At 33.5% G+C, this 23,179-nt stretch overlaps 6 protein-coding genes across 8 annotated transcripts; 3 read left to right on the forward strand and 3 right to left on the reverse strand.

The window, feature by feature from the left end:
* The first annotated feature begins 543 nt into the window (after nucleotides 1-543).
* On the forward strand, nucleotides 544-1,479 carry LOC108854482 (NDR1/HIN1-like protein 12). Its single transcript, XM_018628055.2, has one exon. The coding sequence runs from the start codon at nucleotides 724-726 to the stop codon at nucleotides 1,348-1,350; it is 627 nt and encodes a 208-aa protein (XP_018483557.1). The 5' UTR covers nucleotides 544-723; the 3' UTR covers nucleotides 1,351-1,479.
* Nucleotides 1,480-4,273: 2,794 nt separating this feature from the next.
* On the reverse strand, nucleotides 4,274-7,649 carry LOC108854483 (probable magnesium transporter NIPA4). Of its 3 annotated transcripts, none has more exons than XR_008945085.1 (6): nucleotides 6,694-7,639; nucleotides 6,339-6,524; nucleotides 6,158-6,242; nucleotides 5,371-6,059; nucleotides 4,498-4,669; nucleotides 4,274-4,412 (listed from the first exon to the last, which is right to left on the reverse strand). XR_008945085.1 is itself a non-coding variant. In XM_057008776.1 (4 exons), exons 1-3 carry the CDS (start codon nucleotides 6,854-6,856, stop codon nucleotides 6,202-6,204), a joined length of 291 nt encoding a protein of 96 aa, XP_056864756.1. In that variant the 5' UTR covers nucleotides 6,857-7,649; the 3' UTR covers nucleotides 5,838-6,059; nucleotides 6,158-6,201. The 3 variants fall into 3 exon arrangements, 1 of the variants encoding a protein (XP_056864756.1); XR_008945084.1 differs by having other exon boundaries at nucleotides 6,431-6,524; nucleotides 6,694-7,601; XM_057008776.1 differs by lacking the exons at nucleotides 4,274-4,412; nucleotides 4,498-4,669 and having other exon boundaries at nucleotides 5,838-6,059; nucleotides 6,431-6,517; nucleotides 6,694-7,649.
* Nucleotides 7,650-8,038: 389 nt separating this feature from the next.
* LOC108835449 (uncharacterized) lies at nucleotides 8,039-10,196 on the forward strand. Its single transcript, XM_057006782.1, has 4 exons — nucleotides 8,039-8,330; nucleotides 8,703-9,148; nucleotides 9,224-9,332; nucleotides 9,415-10,196. Exons 3-4 carry the CDS (start codon nucleotides 9,279-9,281, stop codon nucleotides 10,039-10,041), a joined length of 681 nt encoding a protein of 226 aa, XP_056862762.1. The 5' UTR covers nucleotides 8,039-8,330; nucleotides 8,703-9,148; nucleotides 9,224-9,278; the 3' UTR covers nucleotides 10,042-10,196.
* A 249-nt stretch (nucleotides 10,197-10,445) lies between these two features.
* LOC108835450 (uncharacterized) lies at nucleotides 10,446-12,910 on the reverse strand. The gene is made up of 3 exons (XM_057008292.1): nucleotides 11,942-12,910; nucleotides 10,983-11,855; nucleotides 10,446-10,910 (listed from the first exon to the last, which is right to left on the reverse strand). The coding sequence occupies exons 1-3, from the start codon at nucleotides 12,908-12,910 to the stop codon at nucleotides 10,446-10,448; spliced, it is 2,307 nt and encodes a 768-aa protein (XP_056864272.1).
* Nucleotides 12,911-14,230: 1,320 nt separating this feature from the next.
* On the forward strand, nucleotides 14,231-15,120 carry LOC108854484 (NDR1/HIN1-like protein 10). The gene has a single exon (XM_018628056.2). The coding sequence runs from the start codon at nucleotides 14,270-14,272 to the stop codon at nucleotides 14,951-14,953; it is 684 nt and encodes a 227-aa protein (XP_018483558.1). The 5' UTR covers nucleotides 14,231-14,269; the 3' UTR covers nucleotides 14,954-15,120.
* Nucleotides 15,121-17,403: 2,283 nt separating this feature from the next.
* Nucleotides 17,404-19,486, reverse strand: LOC108854485 (protein SMAX1-LIKE 3-like). The gene is made up of 3 exons (XM_018628057.2): nucleotides 18,656-19,486; nucleotides 18,425-18,539; nucleotides 17,404-18,342 (listed from the first exon to the last, which is right to left on the reverse strand). The coding sequence occupies exons 1-3, from the start codon at nucleotides 19,246-19,248 to the stop codon at nucleotides 17,557-17,559; spliced, it is 1,494 nt and encodes a 497-aa protein (XP_018483559.1). The 5' UTR covers nucleotides 19,249-19,486; the 3' UTR covers nucleotides 17,404-17,556.
* Nucleotides 19,487-23,179: the final 3,693 nt, after the last annotated feature.

A 23,179-nucleotide genomic window follows, 5' to 3' on the forward strand; every position in this document is an offset into this window, starting at 1 on the left:
GGAATGGTAATCTCGTCCTTCAATGATTTCAAGATGCATGGAAATGCTCTATGCAAAGTGGTTTTAACTTTTAACTATATAGTAGAGTTTGCATACAGAAAAAATGTATAGAGTTTACACATTCATTTAATTAAACATCTGCACATGGACCATTTCCTTGTATTTAATATTAGCTGAATCAACCAAAGCGAAACCCGAACCTTCCACCCTACTGCCCTCCTATAATTGGTAGGTTAGATAAAACCACACTAAAAGTTAAATACGATTTCCTTTGAGAATATTGATTTATGTCCATCCACACCTTTTGTTTCCTTACAAATTTATATCCACACATTTATGTTACATATATCGAGTTAAAAACTAAAAACTGATTCACACATGTACTATGTTAACGTAACTTTTAGAATGCAAAACTATCAAATTATAAATCACATTTTTTACGTAGAAAAGACAAAATATAACCTAAAATAAATTATTGTGACAAAAACCTTAAGAAAATTTATCTATATATAAATGTAACCAGACTCATTTTCTGATTAGAGCATAAGCTAAGTGTACAAACATTTTGTAACTATACCAAGTTCTTTTTTCGAGCAACTAACTATACCAGTTCTAATTCTAAATACATATATAAATACAAACCACATGCTTTAGCTCTCTATCACACATACATCTCCTCCATCCATCCCACAAGAAGTAAGATAAAAAGAAACCTTTTCACCAATGTCCAAAGACTGTGAGAAGCACGGAGGAGGCGGGGGAGGAACCGCCAGGAGAATATGCGGAGTGATCATCGGCTTCATCATCATTGTCTTGATAACAATCTTCCTCGTCTGGGTAATCCTCCAGCCGACAAAACCAAGATTCATCCTCCAAGACGCCACCGTCTTCGCCTTCAACCTCACGCAACCTAACCTCCTCACCTCAAACTTCCAAGTCACGCTCGTTATACGAAACCGAAACTCCAGGATCGGAATCTACTACGACCGTCTTCACGTCTACGCCACTTACCGGAACCAGCAAATCACTTTCCCTACGGCCATTCCACCGAGCTACCAAGGTCATAAAGAAGACAGTGTTTGGTCTCCTATTATCTACGGAAACGCCGTCCCCGTCGCTCCTTATAACGCCGTCGCTCTCGGAGACGAGCAGAGTCGTGGGTTTGTTGATTTGGTTATACGCGCTGATGGGCGCGTGAGGTGGAAGGTTGGGACTCTTATTACCGGGAAGTATCATCTTCATGTTCGTTGTCATACTTTTATCAATCTTGCGGACAAATCTAACGGAGTTATTGTCGGAGAAAATATCGTTAAGTACACTGTGGACAATCAATGCAGTGTCGACGTTTAGATGACGACGAAATGGGATACAGCTCTGACGCCGTTAAGTTTGCTTTTTCTTTCTTTATTCACTTGTTTTTTCTGCTACTCTTTGCTTCTGTATCGTTTAATTTGTCTACTTTTATCATTATCTCGTAAACTATACCACTCATGACATTACAGTGTCGCTAAATTATTTTAAATGAACTATAACTTACATGTCAGATAATTTTGTGGAATTTATGTCTTTTTAGTTAATATATTATATATAAATATATAATGTACGAAAATAACTTATAAAATACAGCTTTGAGAAAAAAAATACATAAAATATAACGTGAGGAGGAAACACATTGGAGGAGGATAAGAAGTGGATAAGAGGACGAACTTTGAAGAAAATTAAACTAACAAAAACCCCACTTTAGTTTTGAATGTATAAAACTTCAATTTCACATTTTGGTTTTTGTACAGAACTATAGTTTGACCTTTTCCTTATCTTGTTAGTCTCTGCAAGCTTTATTTTCCTTGACTTAGCTGACAAAATAACTTCTGGCGTAAAAGAATATCTACCATGTTTAAGATTAAGAGTATGTTTTAGCTTTGAGAAGCTACCAGGTAGAGAAATCAAGTACAAAATTGTCTGATGCACCTTTTCTGAAACGCTCATGTGAAACATAATATTACCAATCAATGATATTTTAAACATCTAGTATCATAAAGTGGGCAAGTGAAGTATCTCCATTTATTGTAAAAGTAAAGCTTTTTTATGGTTCCTTAGAAGTGAAGCTTTCTTGAATAATAGTTCCTTGTTTTGAAGATAGAAAGCCTTTGATTTTTAGATATGAGTTTTGGTTTTCTGACCCTTTTCCTATAAACTTTTTCTTAAGTGTTGTTTTGTTAACGCGTCTTTGTGGTGGAATAAAGACATCTTTTTATAGGGAAAAGAGGATCTCATATTTCATTAGGATTTGCATTGCATTTGATGCAGTGTCATCTTACTTAGACGGCAAGCAACAAGTTCGGGCTTTTTAATAGTTTTCTTTATTGAAAAAATGATTCTCTAGTGTAATTCTTCTAATCCCTAAATTGAACTGATTATCCAGTTTGTATGCTGCGCCATATTTGTATCAGAACCAATTCTCCTTTACCAGGTAATGAGATCTTGTGTCAATAAATGGCAGATCTCACAAAGCAGTTACAACAGCTCACGACGTTGATAAATGTCTCTGTAGTCTGTATTGCGCCAAACTACTAATAAAGATGAAGAAGAGATTTTACCAACAAAAAAAAAAAGATGAAGAAGAGGTTAATAAATCAGAAGAAGAATTTTTTTTTTCTGAACAGATTAATAATACAAATTATGATATATTGGCTGAAGAAGACATAAACAACATATAAGATTCTTCCTTTAGTCAGATTGTTGAGCCAATATTTGATGTGTTTGATGAAGACCATGTATAAATTGCACCAATCTATGACTCTTATATGTAAATTTTCCATATAAATAGATTTTTTTGGCAAGACTCTTAAAATACATTAATAACTAATAACTCATATATTACCATTGATTTTTTTTAATAATAAAATAATATCACATTATTAAAAATAAAATAATATCATGACACTATTTTCATATAAAATTACATATCATATATATATATAAATATATATATATATATATATATAATTTTTGAAAATATACATTAACAAATACAAAACTAAAGCAATACTAATCAAATATTTTTTGTTGATAATTAATTGATTGAATTTTATTTAAATTTATCATTTCATTAATTAGGTTAATTAACATATTAATGTTTTACCCTTAGCGAATTTTAAATAAAATCAATAAAATTAAAATTTATTAGAATTCAAATATTTAAACAAGAAATATTTAAAACCAAGGAATAAAGACATATTTAAAATGAACAGTCACTAAATAAAATAAAATATAATTCAAATTTATTTTTATAAAATGTTGTTTTAGTTCTGTTGAAATATAAATAAATTGATATGAAAGATTTTAAAAAAATAAAAAGAAATAAGAATACAAAAAATATATGTATAATTCTTCCAAGTGAGTAAAGCTAATATAAATAATAAGGTAAAAACGTCAACTATTCTTTTATAGTTAAAATTATATTACATTAAAAATATTAATTTTGTGCATGCCGCAGAAAATTCATAATAAATCATTAACTATATATGGAAATGATTGGTTGAACTTTATCTTTGTTCCTTAGCTTTATTTGTTTTTAAATTACTAAACTTTAAAAATTATGTTGCACCTTTATTTTTAAAAGTTAAAACATACATAAAACTTCTATTAATTTTGTCAATCATGCTTTAACTTTATTTTAAATCTAAATAAAAAAAATAAAAATGTTTCATTATGTATTTTAGGCAAAAGAAACTACATTCTTCTTTTATAAGATGTAGAATCTTTAAAATGAAAAATAATATATAATATCAAAGAAATTAGTTAATTATAATAAAAACCATCTATAAGTAATTTTATTTAACTTTTGAGTGTTTTAAATTTATTTAAATACTTTAATAACTTTAAATATTATTTACATATCACTTTTTAATAACAATTCACTTTGATCATTTATAAAAATATTTGTATAAATTATTTTGGTTGATAAGAAAAATTATTTTATATATGCATCACATATTTCACTTATTTTATTTTAAAATATCTAAAACCTATAATTTACGATTACAACAAATTTAATTACAGTAAAAAATCTCTGTAAAAAAAAGTTTATGGTAACAAATTTACAGTTATAACCAATTCAACTACAACTAAATTTTCTTTGCTAGATTCCAACTAATAATCACTTTTTTTTTAATTATACAGAGGTATCCTGATTCCATAGAAGTTGTCCAGACTATCACGTGTTGCCACATCGTACCAAAATGTTAATTTTCCATTGACCGGAACTCGAACCCTGGTGACTTCAAGAAATATATTTAGGAATGTAATCTGTCTCCCTCCCTCAGGAATCGCTCTCAACATCTTGCCTTGGGTTGTATGGGCTATTTGAACAGCGAGAAACACATTTTTGTTTGAAGGACGAGACCAATCACCTGAAGATACAGCAATGAATTGAATCAATTTTAAAAAAATAGTGGACTCAATCGCAAAGTAAAGAAAAGGAGGCTAGCAAATTACCTCTCTTCCAGCAAGATCGACAGAGACAAGCACCGAGAAGTCACGCAGGCAACAATTTTCTATCCTACAGGACCGATGCGGCTTGGAGCAAAGACAAATTAGCAGCAGGCTTGGGCTGGATCTTCTCAGGGCCAGGGCTAGAAGCTCCAATCCATGGTAAGATGGTTGAAAACTAGTGGTTTCCAATCCGGATATCAGTTCGGTTTCAGTTCAGTTTTTTTTGTTTTTCGGTATTCTGGTTTATAAAAAATAGCTACCATATTAAAATTATATTTACTTTGAATTGGTTCGGTTTATATACCGTTAGTTTATTCGGTTTTATACCAAAAAATCATAAATATATTTATTCTTTATAATATTTTGTGAATTTTACTTTATATGATTATATATCATCTTTTAATATAACACAACCATATTTTGGTTTTAAAATAGAATATTTTTTATTTTTTATTTTATTATTTAAATAATTAGTAAACATATTTAGTTATTAATATTAATAGTTTATAGAATAAAAATATTAGTAGTCAATAAATAATATTAGCATACATATTTGCCAACAAAAAAGTAAAAAAAAAATTTTTTGTTGAATTTGATAAAAAATAAAAAATAACTCTTAACTTCAAATAAATATTAAATTATTAAAATAAATATTTAAGTATGAAGATCACATCAATAAAATAAATTATGTGTATATTATTAATTATAATATATAATTTTTATATATTTATACCGCTATGTTTTAATTGATCAATTTATTCAATTTATTGATTTGATCAGTTTATATATTAAATCATATCCATATATCTTCTTTTTTTTAAATGACATTCATTCTGTATATTCTACTTTCTCTATTTCGCTTCGGTTCAGTTTTACCTGATTGGACATCCTGACTGAAAACTTCATCGGTTCACCCCTTATTGGAGAGGTCTTTGCGGTCCGATCTGCTCTTAGCATGGCACAAATCTTGGAGTTCTCGACATTCAAGATTATTCTCCGACAGCTTAACACTCATCAAAATTATCTGATAACCTTTGGTAAAAAAGATCATCAGAATTGTGAAATATATTGGATCGGTCTCTTCTGGTTTGCAGATGCTTTTTCTCGCACATCTCTCGTCAAAAAACGTCATTGCCGATGATTTAGAGCAACTCCAATGGTGTTACTCACCATTGGAATCCTTAACAATACAATAATAGTTTTTTTGTTTTTTTGAATAGGTAAGGACCTTAATCAAAATATTAAGTCCAATGGTGTTACTCACCATTGGAATCCTTAACTAAGTTTCACTTTCTGAAATTAAGCAAAGTTCACATCCAATAAAGCATTCCTCACTCATCATATATAGGTTTCAAAACATTACTAAAGTTGCAGATGCTGTATATAATAATACAAGTAGGAAGGCAGCTCAAGTAAGAGAGGTCACATTACATGATACTTCTAACTAAGGAAAAGCATTAAAAAAAAGAAAAAACTCACAGCAGAAGGTACAAAATGTATTGCCATGCCAACTGCTACAAGTTCTTTGCCATTCAATCTTTCCCCACTTAAAGCCAAGAATTCTCCTGCAGATGTTATTATTATATAACTCAAGTACATCAGAGATTAGCTAACGTATAGTTGGAAACTAAAAAAAAATGGTTTTATTGGTTTAAGTGGTTACCTAGATGACCAGGAAGACGTGAATGGATGTAAGAGAAGCCACAATCAGTGTGAAACCCAATACTTGCTTCTAAAGTAGCGAATTCCTAATCAAATAACAGAGATAGTTTTAATCTATAGTTGTTTTCTACACTGTTAAATTATACATAAGATATGAAGCAGATCAAAACTCATAAACTTACACTTTCCTCTGTCACAACACAGAACTTCATTAGGAACATCAGTAAAACTTATAAATATCGCTAAGGGATGATAGCAAAGCCAAGATCATCACCTGCACTCTGCAAGTCCGAACCACCACCACCACCAGACCAGTCCAAAGCCAAAGACGTAGGGATGATAGCAAAGCCAAGATCATCACCTGCACTCTGCGAGTCCAGAAATGAGTCGATTGTGTTTGTAACAGAAATGAGTCGATTGTGTTTTCAATACAATTAAAGAACCCATATAATAAAGGTAGGATCTTTGAGGTCTCTGAGTCTATCAAAGTTCAATTGAAAATTCGAGAGTGAGAGGGATAGATATAGATATAGATACCAGCCCTAGGGCCGGTGGAGGCGGCTTTCTTGAGACCTTTCTTCTTGACGATGAAGCTAGCTCCGATGAACAGACTAGAAGAGATTGCCAACACCAAACCCTTTACGTTATCAGACGACATTCCCCTATACGAATCGCGCCACCCTCCTCCTGATTCTGCCATTTTCTTCTCGAATTCAAACTACAAAGATCGAAACTTTCAAAAACCCTAAATTGGAATTGGCGAGATCGGATTGGAGTTACAAGTTTACAAGGAAAAAAGAAGGCGAGAAAGAGATAAACAGTTAAGGATCAAATCCTTAGTTTCCTTAGCTAAGGATTCTTTCTTAACTACAGTAATTGTTTTAATATTTTTTTAATCTATTTAGCTTAGGGACTAGCACTAAGGATTGGCTAACATCTCCTGTTGGAGGTGCTCTTAGCAAAGAGGCTCTTCAAACCCATTTTGCTCTGTAATAGACTTCAAGATGGGCCACCTTAGGCTCATTTCGTTTTTATTAAGTTTAATGAAATATTTTAGTGACAAAAACAAAAGGTTTGCCGTATCATATTCTGGGTTTGCTTTCGTTTTTTCCGGATTTTTTTTTGAAAATGTTTTTTCGGATTTTCTTTTATTGTTTTGTAAACTTTGGTGTTGATATAAATATTTTAAAGTGAAAAAAATCAGAATGCCAAAGCTACACCCGTAGCGAAACCCGATCACCGGTTTAGATCCAAAATGGCTATATATAAAATCAAATACTTACTACAAGTCTACAACAGTGGCGGACCCACTAAGCGTTGCCTCTTCAGTTTTACAAAACGATGATCGACTTCTTTCTGCATAACTATGGGCTTAACTTGGGTTCTCTTGGGCCTTTTGGGATTTAATGGGTTCTGAAATATGAGTTTTATTGGGCTATGGGCTGCAATCTTCTAGAGCATTAGTGCTTTGTAAAAACATTTTCTTTCTTTTTGCATTTAAATATGAAGCCAGTTTAAAAAAAATAACACCAGGACTAATTTTTTATACATTATACAATACTAAAATATATTTGCTCTACACTTTTTTATTTAAACTATAACTCCAATACAAAAGAACTCAGTAAAAGTATGTATATCCAGTTTCAATAAAAGGTGTGTATATCCGAGTGCAGTTAGTTTTTAATTTTAAGAGAAATTACCTAGACTAATGCAAATCATTCTACTAATTACTAGAATAAGTCACATTAGTAACTAATTACTAGATTAAAATTTAAATCAGCTAAATTTACCAAAAACCCAACTGTCTAAACATTAACCACAAGTTTGCCATTATAATTTAATAAATAAAAATATATAGTAATAGAAAAGAAAAAAACAAATAAAAGAAAAAGAAAAAAACAAATAAAAGAAAAAAAAAACACTTCCTCTCTCCGACATTTCCTTCTTCTTCTTCTCCAACGACGCAGACGAGGTCTGAGTCATCTCCATTTCTGTCTCCGACACTTCCTCTGCGTCACAGCCTGAAATCCGCCGTTCGTCGTCTCCATCTCTGTGTCGCCGTTCGCCTACAGCTCAGCCTGCACTCCGCCGTTCGTCATCTCCATCTCTGTGTCGTCGACTCCGCCGTTCGCCTGGGTCACATCTCTGCCATCAATTCCAAGTTAATTGAATCTGTAAGTCCTCATTTGTGAGGATCTAGGTTGTTGTTTTTAAAGATTGATTGTTTAATTGGATGATGAAATTTGAGAACCCTAATTCCCAATTTTAAAAATCGATTTTATTTTTCTCAGTGTTGGCTTGATTTTGAAAGTCCTTAATCTATAATTCTCTTAATGCGATGACAGTAAATTTATGTTAATTTGAAATGGAAGAACTCTCATACTATGTTATTTCTACGATTACTGAATAAGAGCACACTTTTTATTGGTTTATAAATTGTATAATACCATTGTTAAGTTTGTTCTACTACTTTTGTGATAGAAAATTTTCATTTCTTTGTGAAAATGTGGCTGAATAATATTTATTTTGTTCTCTTTGTTTTTAAGGAATGGCATCATCTTCGTGTAATAGGAAGTATCCTCCACGGCTTTATGAGAGTGGTAAAACGCCTACTCAAATAAGGAGCATGAATCACAGTTGTTTTCTAGGAAACCTTCAGACGGTGAGGGAGAATATCGGCGAAGACGTTTGGTCTGAGTTGAGAGAATCAGCTGTAGGCGTGATTAAAATGGCAGAAAAGTGTTCAGTGTAGACAGGCTTTGGAAGCACTTGGTACAAGTTTGGAAGAGACTGCACTTGCTTCGAGTTTGGAGGAGCCTTCACGCAGAAGAAAAACCCAGCTGACAAAGACTCAAGTTTGGCCATATGTCGGGAACTCAACAGTGAAGCGTATCATAACTGGTAAAACCATCTCCAAGGCATCTTATGACCCCTTAGCTAAGGTGAATCCAGAGAAATTGCAGAAAGTATTGGACTTCGTTAAGTCTGATCTGTAAGTTTCCTCTCTTCCATCCTCCCTTGTTATTTCTTAATAGACTTATTTTTTTTTTAATTTTCTTCTTTGTAGGGAAGATACTGAGTCTGGTTATGGAGATAGAAGTGCAAGATTTTATTTGCAGTTGATGATACCCAGAACAGCTTGGCCAAAATATGATTATGGCTGGTTGCATGACTCTGTAAGTCTATGGTTGTGATATGTTTGGATTGGTATTCATGATAACTAAATCCATTCTGATTGTGGTTTTATTAATTTCACAGCACATGGCCGCAGCAATGCTTATGTTTCACAGACGTGCCATGCAATCAGAGTCTCCATTTTCTTCTCCTCGAATTGCATTCCTGGACCGCTGGTTCGTGAACTCATGGGTTAACGACTACAAGAAGTATGAAGAGACAAATGAGTTTTCAGAACATTATAGCATGGCCTTTAATGGAGAATACCCAGCTGAATTTGTCACGGGTAAAAAGTGGTTTAAAGATGTAGACTCTCTCTTCCTCTGCCACCATGTCAACGGAGACCACTGGGTTGCTCTTCATATCGAGCTGCATAATGAGGTAATAAATGTGTATGATAGCATTCGATCTGTGGTAAGTGATAAGAAGATGCAAGAGGAGTGCAGGCCGTTCACAAAAATGCTGCCTGCATTGCTTAACAAGATGCTGGATCATAAACCGAGAACAAAGCGTTACAAGCAGTTCACCTACCGTAGGGACAAGAAGATCCCCCAAAACAAAGACCCAGGAGATTGTGGTGTCTACACTCTGAAATTTATTGAATGTCTAGCTCTGGGGTATAAGTTTGAAGGCTTAAGTGATCAGATCATACCAGCAATGCGATTGAAGATGGCTGCAGAGATTTATGACGAAGTGGGTATGGAAGATTAGGAAGTATAAGTTCTAGTTTGTTTTCATTTGTATGCTTTATCTCGGATGTATAACTGTCGGTTTTGCTTGTTTTTGGATGGTATTTGCTTGTTTTCGGATGTGTATGCAAGATGTTTAACGTAGATGGTTAGATAATTCATATTCTGGCTCGTCTATTTAACATGTTCTCAGCTGGTTACAAATTACAGAAAAAGACAAAATAATTGGCATGTAACTAAAATACAAACTATAAGATTATATATAAAAGATTATAAAATATATATAGGTTTATATAATTAAATCACTAATATATATATATATATATATTTTTAAAATTAAAATTAGATAAGTATTTAAGAATCTCAAACCAAACGTAATGTTTAAATGAAATATAATGACCAGTCTCAAACAAAATAGAAAACTCATCACTTAAAAGGACATGTAGTAGAATTATGACCACTCTGCTTACAAATTCCACATGTGTGTTCCTTCCGTGGCCGCTTTTTAATTGCAACTTTTTCCAAAATTGATTTATGTCTTGATTTTTTTGGTCTTCCCGGTGGTTGGCGGACCTCGGGGGGTAAACATATCTTCTTGGCAATCTTTTCTGGAATTGGAAGAGCATCATCTTTGGGCATAACAGCAGTGCAGTACGCATTGTACAAGTATTGCTTCCGATAGTAATGATGACAAAGTGATATACATGACATCTTTCTAGCTTTCGCAGCAGCTATGGCATGAGCACAAGGTAGCTTCTCCAAATCAAATCTACGGCACGAACATTTCTTCTCGGTCAGATTTACAACATGTAAAGACGAGACTCCTGTCACTTGTGACTGATCAATGTCTATTGCTTGAACCTTTAGTAGATCAGCTATAGGTATACGGCCCTGAAAATGTTAAACCTTAGTATACTAGCAAATAGTCTAATGAAACACATAACATGATTCAAAATATATTACCTCCAACACCTTCTCTACAGCACGAGTAAGAGAGGTTTTCATCAACTCGGCATCATGTTTTCTTGTTGCAAACCAGCGTGTCATCATTAATCGGATCGACTCTAGAAGGTGAACAATTGGCAAGCTTCTAGCACCAGACAAAGCTCTGTTTATGGATTCAGCTATGTTACTTGTGAGGAGGTTATATCTATCACCTCTAAAATGAGCTCGTGCCCACTTCCGTACATCAGCACGTTCCAGATATGCATGCAAAGCTGGGTTTAACTCTTTGATTGTCTCAAAGGTTGCTTGAAAATCAGTTAGCCTAAAAGAGTTGGCGGCTTTTTTGACCAATCCAAACAAATCACGCCCTCTGTATCGCAACAAAATATTTTTATATAAGTGGTACGTGCAAATTCCCCTGCTTGCCAATGGATATACCACTGCAATAGCCTTCTCTATTGACTTGTGCCTATCAGAGATTAACGCTAATCCTTCATCATCAGGGATCACACGACTGAGTTGGCGGAAAAACCATGTCCATGATTCATCATTCTCTGTGTCAACCACAGCAAATGCAATTGGAAAGATTTGAAAATTACCATCCTGTGAGGTTGCAATCAGAAGCGTTCCTTTGTATTTTCCTTGCAAAAACGTTCCATCAACCACCACAACCTTCCTCATATATGGAAACCCATCAATGCTAGCGCCAAAGGCAAGGAATAGGTACTTAAATCTGTTTTTAGTATCAACTTCCAGTCGAACTAGAGTCCCGGGATTTGACATTCTAATCATGTGCAGGTAAGTAGGTAATTCCTCGTATCCATTCTCTGAAGAACCCATTACAAGATCTCTAGCAACTATAAGTGTACGATGAGATTTCCAGTAATCCATCTGCAATAAAGAATAAACAGGAACCCATTTAAAAAGGAAGTAAAGGCTGAAGACGAAAGTATATTTGAATCACAAGTTTATTCAACCTTGATTCCGAAGCTCATATTCATAGCAGTAGAGACATGACTTGGCAAGATAGATGGATCAACCCCACCAATATAGTCTTTGTACAAGAGTCCAAGAATCTCAGGTGTAGCTTGTCGGGAACGAGATGAGCGTTCTGCTATGGAGCAGGTATGTTCATCTACATAAACTCGGACTGTGAACTTGAAAGAGTCACCTACTGGCGTAGCTCTTAGCTTCCATGTACATCCTTTTAGCCAACATTTTACAAACAGCAGTGTCCGCGTTGATGCAATGACATCAAAATCAATCTTCTGGACAACCGAGTATATCTTCAGACGTGTCTCCAAAGCATGTTTCGAATCGTAACTCTGGCCCACGTCAAAATTGAATGAGCGCAAATCGGCCATACTCATTGGAGAATCCCTTTCTTCAGTCTTTCGTGCATAAATCATCTTTTTACAAGATCCATGAACCTCTTCTACATGGTTTGGTGGAAGCCCATATGTAGTAAAGTCTTCGTCATCAGTTGTTGCTCCATCAGAATCATCGCAGTAATCGAATCGGTCACCCTCTTCGTCTGTATCTTCTTCGTCTTCACCCATACAGTCATCTCCTTCCATGGGTTGTTTCTGATTTTCGCCAGCTCCTTCTCCAAATCTTTTTTTCACTTTAAACTCTACACATAGCCGAATGTTCTCGAGTTTGCAGAGACCCAAGAATGCATGAAACTGTCTATCGTTTCCTATTTTCACAGGTGGTGTGTTGATGCTTTGATTGTGTAGATTCTGCTTCGGAATAAGGTACCTCAGTTCCAAGTTGTTTTCTGCAAAATCAACTCCATAATCCTCAAATATGATTTTCACAAAATCCTCAAATCGAGTGTCCTCATCCGCAGCAACTATTATGGTACCTCGATCATTATCTACTTCAAACAACCACTTAGTTTTCTCAACTTTCCACTTCCCCGAGACAAGAATCATGTGCTCCATTATTCTCCAATCAATGTCAATTAAAGGACACTGTTGTAGATCCCCATGAAAGTAGAGACAAAATTTATGAATGGGAGGTAAGAGGAAGAAGAAGACGACGACAAAAAGAAGAACGTAAACCTAAAACGTGGTCTAATATGATTCTTAAACCAGAAGTTTAAATTAATTTAAACCAAAATTTAAAATTAATTTAAACCGATTTCTATTAAAATTAAACCGATTTTAATTAAAACTAAACCGAAATATTTGGGCAATTGACCACAATTTCGGGTGGATAAATCTGCCACAATAAATTTGTTTTACTCTGGTAATTATAATTTGTCTTATAAATCTGCCGTCAAAGATGGCAATTTAAAAAATCGGCCACCACATGAAAATAAAAGTCGACCAGATATTTAAATCGGACAAACATATCTGCCATAAAAAAATATGTCTATTACCCATTAAAAATCGGCCGGCCTTATATTTAAATCGATCTTAAAAATCTAACTAATACGATATAAAACTGCCACTTAAAAAAAATCTGCCACTACGTTCGATAGACTAAAACCGATAAATCTATTGACAACATTAAATCGGACAGATAAATCAGCCATCTCAAATAAATCTGCTGTCATTTAAAAGTCTGCTACCAAATAAACGGCAGATTTAAATTTAACAGCAGATTTAATTAACAGATTTAAATTACGACAGATTTGTTTTTTGTTAAATAAATCTGCCGTCGGAAATTTTTCTCTAAATTTAAATGGCAATTTTGTAATATAGATTTTTATCACAACTATAAAAAGGGCATTTTTGACCATAAAAATAATTTAGTAATTTTAAACTTTTATGACTTATTCTAGTAATTATTCAAGTAATTTGCCTCCTTCTAGTAAACTTCCCTAATTTTAATATATACTTTGCCAATAACATCACAGTTAATATTTTACAAATTGTGTTATTTTGAATATTCTCCAAATTACTAGAATCCGTCAAAGATAGTTTTCAGAATTTATCACAATTTCGGTTCTTATAATACTGTAAGCAAATGCAGCAATCTTAATTATTACAATTCGTCACAAGCGCCCCTAAGTTCTAGAACACATTATATATCAATGATGTCTAGAATGAGAACAAACGTACGACGAGAGATCAAAAATATATGTATCTTACACCAAATACTTTTATTGGAAGTTGTTGGACAACAATACAAGCCTACAATTGCATAATATTCTCTGGTCAAACATTCAATCCAATCACCGCGTAACTTGACAGAACCTTAATCTAAATTGACCAACGCATAAATGAAAACGAGTATATAAAGAGGACTTGCATTACCGGTATATTCATTCATTGTAAACCTTCACAAACTGAAACATGGCCGAACAACCTCTCAACGGTGCCTTCTACGGTCCATCAGTCCCACCACCGGCTCCTAAAGGCTACTTCCGCCGACCCGGGCACAGCCGCGGTTGTGGCTGCTGCCTCCTCAGCTTATTTGTCAAAGTCATCATATCCATTATTGTCATCCTAGGCATAGCCGCTCTTATCTTCTGGCTCATCGTCCGTCCTCGCGCCATCAAGTTTCACGTGACCGAAGCGTCCCTTATGCGCTTTGAACACACTTCCCCGGACAACATTTTAAGGTATAACCTAAGCTTCACAGTTCCTGTCCGCAACCCTAACAAGAGGATCGGAGTCTACTACGACAGGATCGAAGCTCATGCCTACTACGATGGAAAGAGGTTTAGTTCCACCACGTTAACTCCTTTCTATCAAGGACACAAGAACACGACCGTGCTAAGACCAATCTTTCAAGGCCAAAACCTTGTTATCTTTAACGCCGGAGAGTTACGGACATACAACGAGGAGAGTATCGCGGGAGTATACAATATTGAGATCAAATTTAGGCTTAGGGTTAGGTTTAAGCTTGGGGACTTGAAGTTTAGGAGGACTAAGCCGAAGGTTAATTGCGATGATATAAGGCTTCCTTTAAGTACGTTCAACGGAACTACAACCTCTGCTACCGTTCTCCCTCTCAAGTGCGACTTCGATTTTTAAGTCTTTTCATGTTCGTTCCACCATATATATATTGTTCGTATATTATTATTATTTTTTCTATGCAACACTACGTTCGACTTCTTCTACAGAGCCTTTTTGTTATTCATATGTTCATCTTCCCTTGTTCATTGTTATATAAATAAACATTATTTTATGTAGTTAATTAATTTACTTTCTTCAAATAGCGTCGGTTATTAATCATGTCTATCGCCACCAATTTATAGTTTAGGCATCTCTAATGCAATACATTTTTATTTTTAAATAGTGTAATTTTAAATGGAGTTGGGTATTACTTTAATGTATTACTCCATTTTTTATTTCAAAATGAATATTCCCACAATATTTTTATTTTATTTGATTAATAATTGTTAGTAATACTTTCAACTTATAAAATTTAAAAATTAACCCAATTATTTTATGTTTACAAAACTTCCATAGAAATATATTATATTATATTTAAATAAAAAAATATTAAAAATATAATAAAGAGAAAACAAAATTTTGAATGTTTGTGCATATATCAAACTCAACAAATACAAATATTAACAAACTCATATATTTTGTTTGAACAATACTTCATCGATTTAGTAGTTTCAAAATCAATTTATTGGTTTATTAAATCACTTATTTGATATTATATTTATTTTATATTATTTATGTCTAATTTTGATTTTATTAATTTATGCATCATTTATATAAATTTACTAAAAGTATTTGTGGGACATCATATTTCTTTTCATATTGTATATTCTAAATATTATTTAAATATGAAATAAAAACATTTGAAATTAAAACAACCTTATAAACAAAAAAAATTAACTCCAAAATGGAATTCAAAATCAAAAATGAAATAAATTTGGAGATGCCTTTAAAGTAATCTCCAAATTTGAAACCGGAGATTACGTGACATCTTTGTACATTTTGAGAAAACATTTAATATAATAACGGTATTGTTTTAACTTATCTACCATTAGTACTAGTAGACTAAGAATTCTTTAAAATATTGATAAATTATTCCTTTATTCAGTCGTTTGTCAGTAACGAAGATCTTATGGGCGGGGCCATGAGCAAGCGTTCGCCCTTATCTGCATTAAGACGTTATTGAGCCACCACTAAAACTATCCGGAAGTTCTAGTTCTATGGTTACTGGTTAGTGCTATCTTTGGCCATAATGTTTCAGTCAAAAAAAAAAAAAATTGAAATAAACGCGTCAACTTCCACGGTTCCACCGCACCCCTGACCTAATATAATCAGGTCTCAATAGGGGAAAATTAAATAAATATTTAGAACCTTTTAAAAGTATTATCTCGCGAATTAACTTGGATTACTGGTGTACTTTTTTTATCAAAAAAAGTGTAATACTTTATAAAAGGTTCTGAATATTTATGAGCCATTTTGTTTAACCAATGGCCTAACCAACTTAAAATAATGGGTTTGACAAAATTAACAATCCGTCAAAACATTGATAAAGTTTTTTTTTGAAACTTTTTTCAACATTGATAAAGTTTGTTGAATTCTTAACATCAACCAACCTGTCTTGGCTTTCAGAGGAAACTATGAGCCTGCGACTACTGATTTCAAATTGTATGCTTTTACGTTTATATAAAGTGGTCTTAGTGTCTTACTGTCGATGAATATTATAGAATACACATTTTCGATATTGACACGACGACCTCAGTATACGACTATACGTTACAAGACTATTTCATATACGACAAAGCACCCTTCTTTGGCCATAATGTTTTCGTACACTTAATTTATGTTTTATATATTCTAAAAGCATAAGATGCCTCTTGTTTCCTACTTAACCCTTCTTTTCATGGGTAATCTTTTACTTTTAATTATTTTCTTAAAAAGAATTATATCTTACTCAGCCTAATCCCATACCTTTCTAAAGTGAGGAACCAAATGAAGTAAACAATTTCCTTTTTGCTTGCCTAGCTATTCGTTTATGCAAGTCGAATATTATTCGAAAATGTGAAAAAGTAATGATCCTTTTCTTTTCTTTGGTCTAATCTACTTTTAATTTGTTACTGAAGAAACATTAGCTTCACCTTTGTGCAACTCTCATGGATCATTTTTATACTATACTTTGAGCAATCATAAAAGCCAGATATTGAATATATACCGTCATACATCAACCATTTTTTCCGGCGGTGGCGGTATAAAGTTGATATTCGAGGGCTTTTCTATATATTAGTCGGATAATATTAAAAAGTTTAATAGGAACTGGATAAATAAACTTAAACAGGATCATGGATCATACCATTTGCTATACATGTTCTATCTTGAAGAATTTTTCTTTTCTTTGTTGATAAAACTAAAGAGAGTGGAAAGTTGGTAACTAAAATCGAACGTTCAGTATAGATTTTTACTAATTTTAGCAATTCATTACCATCAATATAACGGTTTAGACTAATAAGTTGGATATATATAAGGAAAACTGCAAATTATGATTTGGATAATTTGTTAACATACCCTTACCCTCTACAAAGTTCATAGGTGTCCTAACTACACGATTGACCCAGAAAAATGTCCCAAGGACAAGTAACACATGACCCTGACCATGTGTAACAAGATCATGACTATGGTGATCATGTTGCCTACACGCTGAAAAGAATGTGTGCATCTACAGCGTCACGTAAATCAATATGACCATTGCAATGTCCATCAACACCATCATGATGGAGAGAGAGGTTTAGATCGAGAGAGATACAAGAGATAGATCTTTCACAGCACAAGATCACTATGGCGTCTCTAAGCAAAGCTTCTTCACTGTTATCACTTTGGACTCTTCCTCTCTCAATGGCTCTCTTGAAACCCATCTGACATAAATAGTCAGCTTCCCCTATATCTTCCACGAAGAGAACTCTATGTGGATCACAAGACACAGCTTCGAACAATCTCTGAGTGTAGCTCAAGCTATCTTCATCTCTCCTCCTTTTCTTGTCTCTCAAGCCAATTGAGAGGAAACTGTTCTGCGACCCAAACACAAGCTCTGCCAGCTCTCTACCTATTTTCTCTTTGGCCTCAACATCCGCACCATGGAAAAGTAACCATGTTTCTTCTTTTCGGTTTCCGTTGCTGAGCTTCTTAGGTGCTGATCCTGACCTACAACTTAAGATAGCTTTTGCGATATCAGGGATCACATCCTTCTGCCTTTGTGCTTTGGTTATCAAGGCATCACATAGAGTTCTTAGGTTTTCAGCATCCATCACACTAAACCTGGAGATATAGTCCACCTCTCGTTTATCATGTCTGGGAACGATCAGTCTTGTGTCGGTATGAGCATAAGTGTTGGAAGAAGAGGATGGAGAAAGAGAAGAAAGGTCCAGAGTTTCCTCAAATGGTCTTTTGGGTACTGAATCACAGAGTGAGTAATCTAAATCCTGACAAATCCAAAACAACACCAAATCTTAGGACATCTAGAACTAGTATCTCTAATGAGAAGGGTTAGGTCTCAAAACTCACAGTTCTATCACTTTGGTTCTCGTTCTTGTAGTTCTGAAGCCATGCTGGGAGAGCAGTGGTCACTTTGCTGCTTGTCTTCATTGAGCATTCTAGATTGGTCTTGTTTTCGATCTGACTATTTGAAACAAAGTATAGTGATTAAGATATTGAGTTAGATCTTACAGTGTGTGTGTGTGTGGTCTGTGAAAGTTTCATGACCAAACCTTAGAGTTCCACAAGAAGAGAAGTTACCTGAAGGTCTCCCTGCTCTCATCCACCAGATTGTCTACACCGTTTATGACATCTTTGTTCCTTACTACAGAAGTTAGTTTAAGTTTCTTGGGGGAGATCATGACAGACACAGATTGTTCGACCTTGCTCTTCACGTGAGGACTTGAGAAACCAGCCTCTCTCATGACTCTGCTGACACCAGGATCATCAAGAATGGAAACTACAAGCTGCTCAGGCTCAATCTTGACGGCCAAGATTGGTTGTTGCTGGTTCTCAAGGGAGCCACGCCGCAGGTGAGCCTGTGCACGCTTGAAAGCTGCAACCAGAGCGTTAGATATACAAGGGACCAGCATAGGACTGCCTGTGGAAGTTGGGAGGCGATTAAGAGAGACGTTGAAACAGAGCTCAAGTGCTCTGCATTGAAGAGGATGAGTGTTGGATTGGAGGCAAGCTGTTCTGAGTAAACCTGTGGAAGCAGAGAGCATGGTGCTAGCCACATGGAGAGGCGTGACCTGAGCATGCCCACGCCGTCTAGCCAAGGCCATGGCTTGTTTCACCATGTTTGCAGCTTCATGCGTGAGGGATTGCTGGATACTACAAACTCCACTCCTCATACTCAATATACAGAGTCTTGTCTTTTATTTTATTTCTCTGGATAATAAAAAAAAAACAATGAAACTTACCAAAAGATGTTTGTGCAAGTCTATGGAAAGAAGTGAGAGGTGAAACTATATGGGGAGGATGAGGAGTGTGTATGCTTTTCTTGTAGTAGAGGCAAGAATTCGAGGGCCCAAAGTGGATTTTTGTAGTGCAAAGTGGAATGCATGTGGTGACAAATCAGTATCAAAAGCCAAAGGCAATTCAGCTTTCCCCGCTAATAGTGTTTTTCTATCTCAAATTTCACATATACATTTAAAAAATGTATCATGGGTACTGCTTGATAAGTGGGTACCTCTCTTTTATGCAAAGTTTATCATTTGTTTTCTATATTTAAAAGACCTAACTAAAGATGCAAATCATTTACATATATATTCAAAGATAACATCTCCAATTATATAATCACCTTACACCAACTAGGCAACTAATAGCCATCTTAATACCTTTTAAAGACAACAGTCGCACCTGGTCTTGACCCAATCAAACAAAAGCTAACCCCATTTCACAAGCGTGTAAGCGACCAAAATAGCTGCAAGATAAATAAAGAAAACGGAAAAAATTGACACCCAGTTTCTAGAATAACATTAACATGAACTATGTTCCATAACATAATCAAGAATCATAACTGATGAAGCTGTTTTAACCCTTCAGGTTCTGTAAGTGTAACCCAAAAGGGTCTCGCTTAGAATCATATTTTGGTCTTTGTATCTTCTTTAAATTTAGCAGCGGACCCGTCATAGACATATTATCATATACTTTTTTTTGGACAACAGACATATTATCATATTTTAAATGTATTTAAATATCATTATCTTTTCCTTTCATTACTTTCAATATATTTTTCATTTAAAAACGAGAGAAACAAAGGTGTTTACTATTTAGAAAGACCAAAAATGTATGCATAAACCAATATGCCACAAGGCAAGGATATATATATATATATATATATATATTATATATATATATATATACTAATCTTTTAGCTTGATGATACATTATTAATTTACACTCAAAGCTAGATTGTGACCAGCTGAATCTCAAATCTAGCAAAGGATACAAAATCCGTTTGCTCTTCAGTGAATGTTGCATAAAATCCAAGGTGCAATGCTAAAATCCAAGATGGATCTATGAAATCACGTTACAGTAACTGGCATGAGGAGCTTATCCTATTACACTTATACTTTGATGAATAGGTCTCTCTCTCTTTTCATGAAGCATGCCACTGCATAGAAAGAAGAGAAAAAAGAGCACCACCATTTACCTTACCTAGGAATCTTCAACAACAGTTATACAATATGATAAGAGAATCTGATGTATGGTAAGAGTTTAATGAAATACCATAGTCCTAAAAGGTTAATGAAATGGTAAATGTTATTATTAATTTCTGATGAATTAAAGGAATGTACAAGAGATCTTTTCTTTCATTCCCCAATCATATTTTCAGCCTTTACTTATTATTATTTCAAATCCTTCATCCAAAGGCCACTAATCAATCAACAAAATCCCATACACTAACTGCATCTGGCTCCTATTACAAAAATAAAGGGTCATTACTCAAAAAGTTAGTTAAAAAGAAGAAGAAAAATAACAAAGGAGGATGGACATGATCCAACAATTATTATTGAGGAAAAGCAAAGATGTGAATTATACCATATGCTCAAGAAGAAAGAAGACTATAAAAATAAAGTCTTTGAATTCCAGGTTTCACTTTCATGATATTACTCCAAGCCAGGCGGAAAACATCCAGTCTTGTGATACACGACCATGGTTAGGGTAAATCAGTTAATGAGTTTTGGTATTTTTATGAATTATGTATTCAATTTTCCTTTTTACACTATGTTTTCTTCTTTTGTTGCATACTTTTTATGATTGCCTTATTTTGTTTTATTAATTAAATATTCATATTTTCATTATACATTGGAGTGTTTTTGCATTAATTTGATGTTCATATTTTATTTATTAATAAAAACATTTTTCAAGAATTAACTTTAAGTTTTAAGAGATTAAGATTAAAGAGAACTTAGCTTATTTTCTCTCTTTCTAATGTGAACAAAGGTTCAAATCATCTTGGAATAATGAAAAGGTGCACAAATTCATGCTTCAGTAACCTTACAGAGGACATGTAGGACCAAAGACGACAGTTTAGAGTGTAAAGGGTAAATACCAAGTGTAGTTTATGAGCTTAGACCAAAAGGCCATACAAAGAGAGACAAAAAATACATGAAGGCAACAGCATTTTGAACAAGAAAAGAAAAGGAATCGAGATGGTTACTTCGGGCACACCCAATCGCAAACCCTTTTTAGCCTTTAATCCAACCGATCAACTTTGTTTCCTTATCAAAAGCATTCATCCTCAATCACAAAAGGAAATACACTTGCATAGACCAATCCTTTAAAAGAAAAGTGTATGACAGTTAAATGCGGATGCTTTAAACAGGACAGGTCGCAGATGTTTCTAGATCATTTACGAAATATACTTTTCTTTGTTGATTGGAAGAAGCTTGGGTTAGGTCTTGAACTCTTAATTTTTTTTTCTGAGATCCGAGCCAGCCATTATTAATATCTGATGGCATGGCGTAAAACATCCCTCTGGCAAGAATCCAACTCGAGACACAACGAAACCAACTCATGGTGCATAAGGTGTATAAAATACAAAAAGTACCAGTGTTAGAAAAAAAAACATACGAAATAAATTTAAAAATGATAAATCGACCTTTTCTCCAGTCAACTTGTTAGCTATTTTTGTTAATATAGATATCATATTTTGAACAAGTGTTATGTAGAAAACTAGAAACCCACACACTAACATGGCAAGAACCTGAAATCTTTGGTAAAAACTCACAACTTACAAAGTTTTTGCTTGTCCCAAGTTAAGCTGAACTGGTTCCAAATCTCTTAATGATTATAAGATAAGTTTGTGTGTTTGTGCATGACATTTCCGAGGTTGCTTTGAGATCAAACCTTTTCCAGGAATTAATTACATGGGAATACAGGAAAGTTTGTATTAAGAAAAACCCTCTAAAAAATTCTTTCTACCAAAATAAAGCACATCTATCTTATTAAAACAAAACATTGTAATGGACCTAACTATATTTTGTAAGATTTTAAATTAAATGCACACTCTCTTGTATAGGTATAGATATCCACATGAATTCATTAATAGACTGAGACTCTTTCTTTTATTTTGGGTTTAGGAAATAAATGGTCCAATGCTAATAAAAAGATTTGAAAATATATTTATGTTCATAATCATACGATTAGCAACTCCATCTTTCTTTATTTAAGTTAGTGCATAGTTGCATACGATTATTGTTTAAAATTGTCCTCGGGTTCAAACATATTATGTACAAATATATGTACATATTCTATTTACCTCTATATTACATAATGTGTAATATTATTAAAATTGAATTTAATACCACCAAAACCTTAAGAATACATATAAACATTTCTTTGAGAATATATCTTCTCTATAAAAAAGATGTATCATTTTTATCTACTATAAAATAGTCATATGATTATATTTTATTATAAAATATTTTAATTAGAATTTTATTATAAAAACAAAATAAAATAAAACCAAATTTTTATTATATTAGTCTACTGTAAATGTTCATTATACATTGTTGTCTACATAAATATATAAATACCAAAATTTTAACAAATGTTTGACTAATTATTTTACATTAGTTTAATATCTTAATAAAATTGAAATATGTGTATATGCACGGGTCTGAATAATAATGTTTAACTAGACATATAAATATAAATATAACTATTAAAAACTAAATATATAACACTAAAAATATTAAATTTATTTATAAAACATGTTTAGTAGATTAAACAAAATGACCCATAATTCTATATTTACAATTATGGTGATTTCGC

This window comes from Raphanus sativus, chromosome 4 (assembly GCF_000801105.2).
Source record: "Raphanus sativus cultivar WK10039 chromosome 4, ASM80110v3, whole genome shotgun sequence".
NCBI lineage: Eukaryota > Viridiplantae > Streptophyta > Magnoliopsida > Brassicales > Brassicaceae > Raphanus > Raphanus sativus.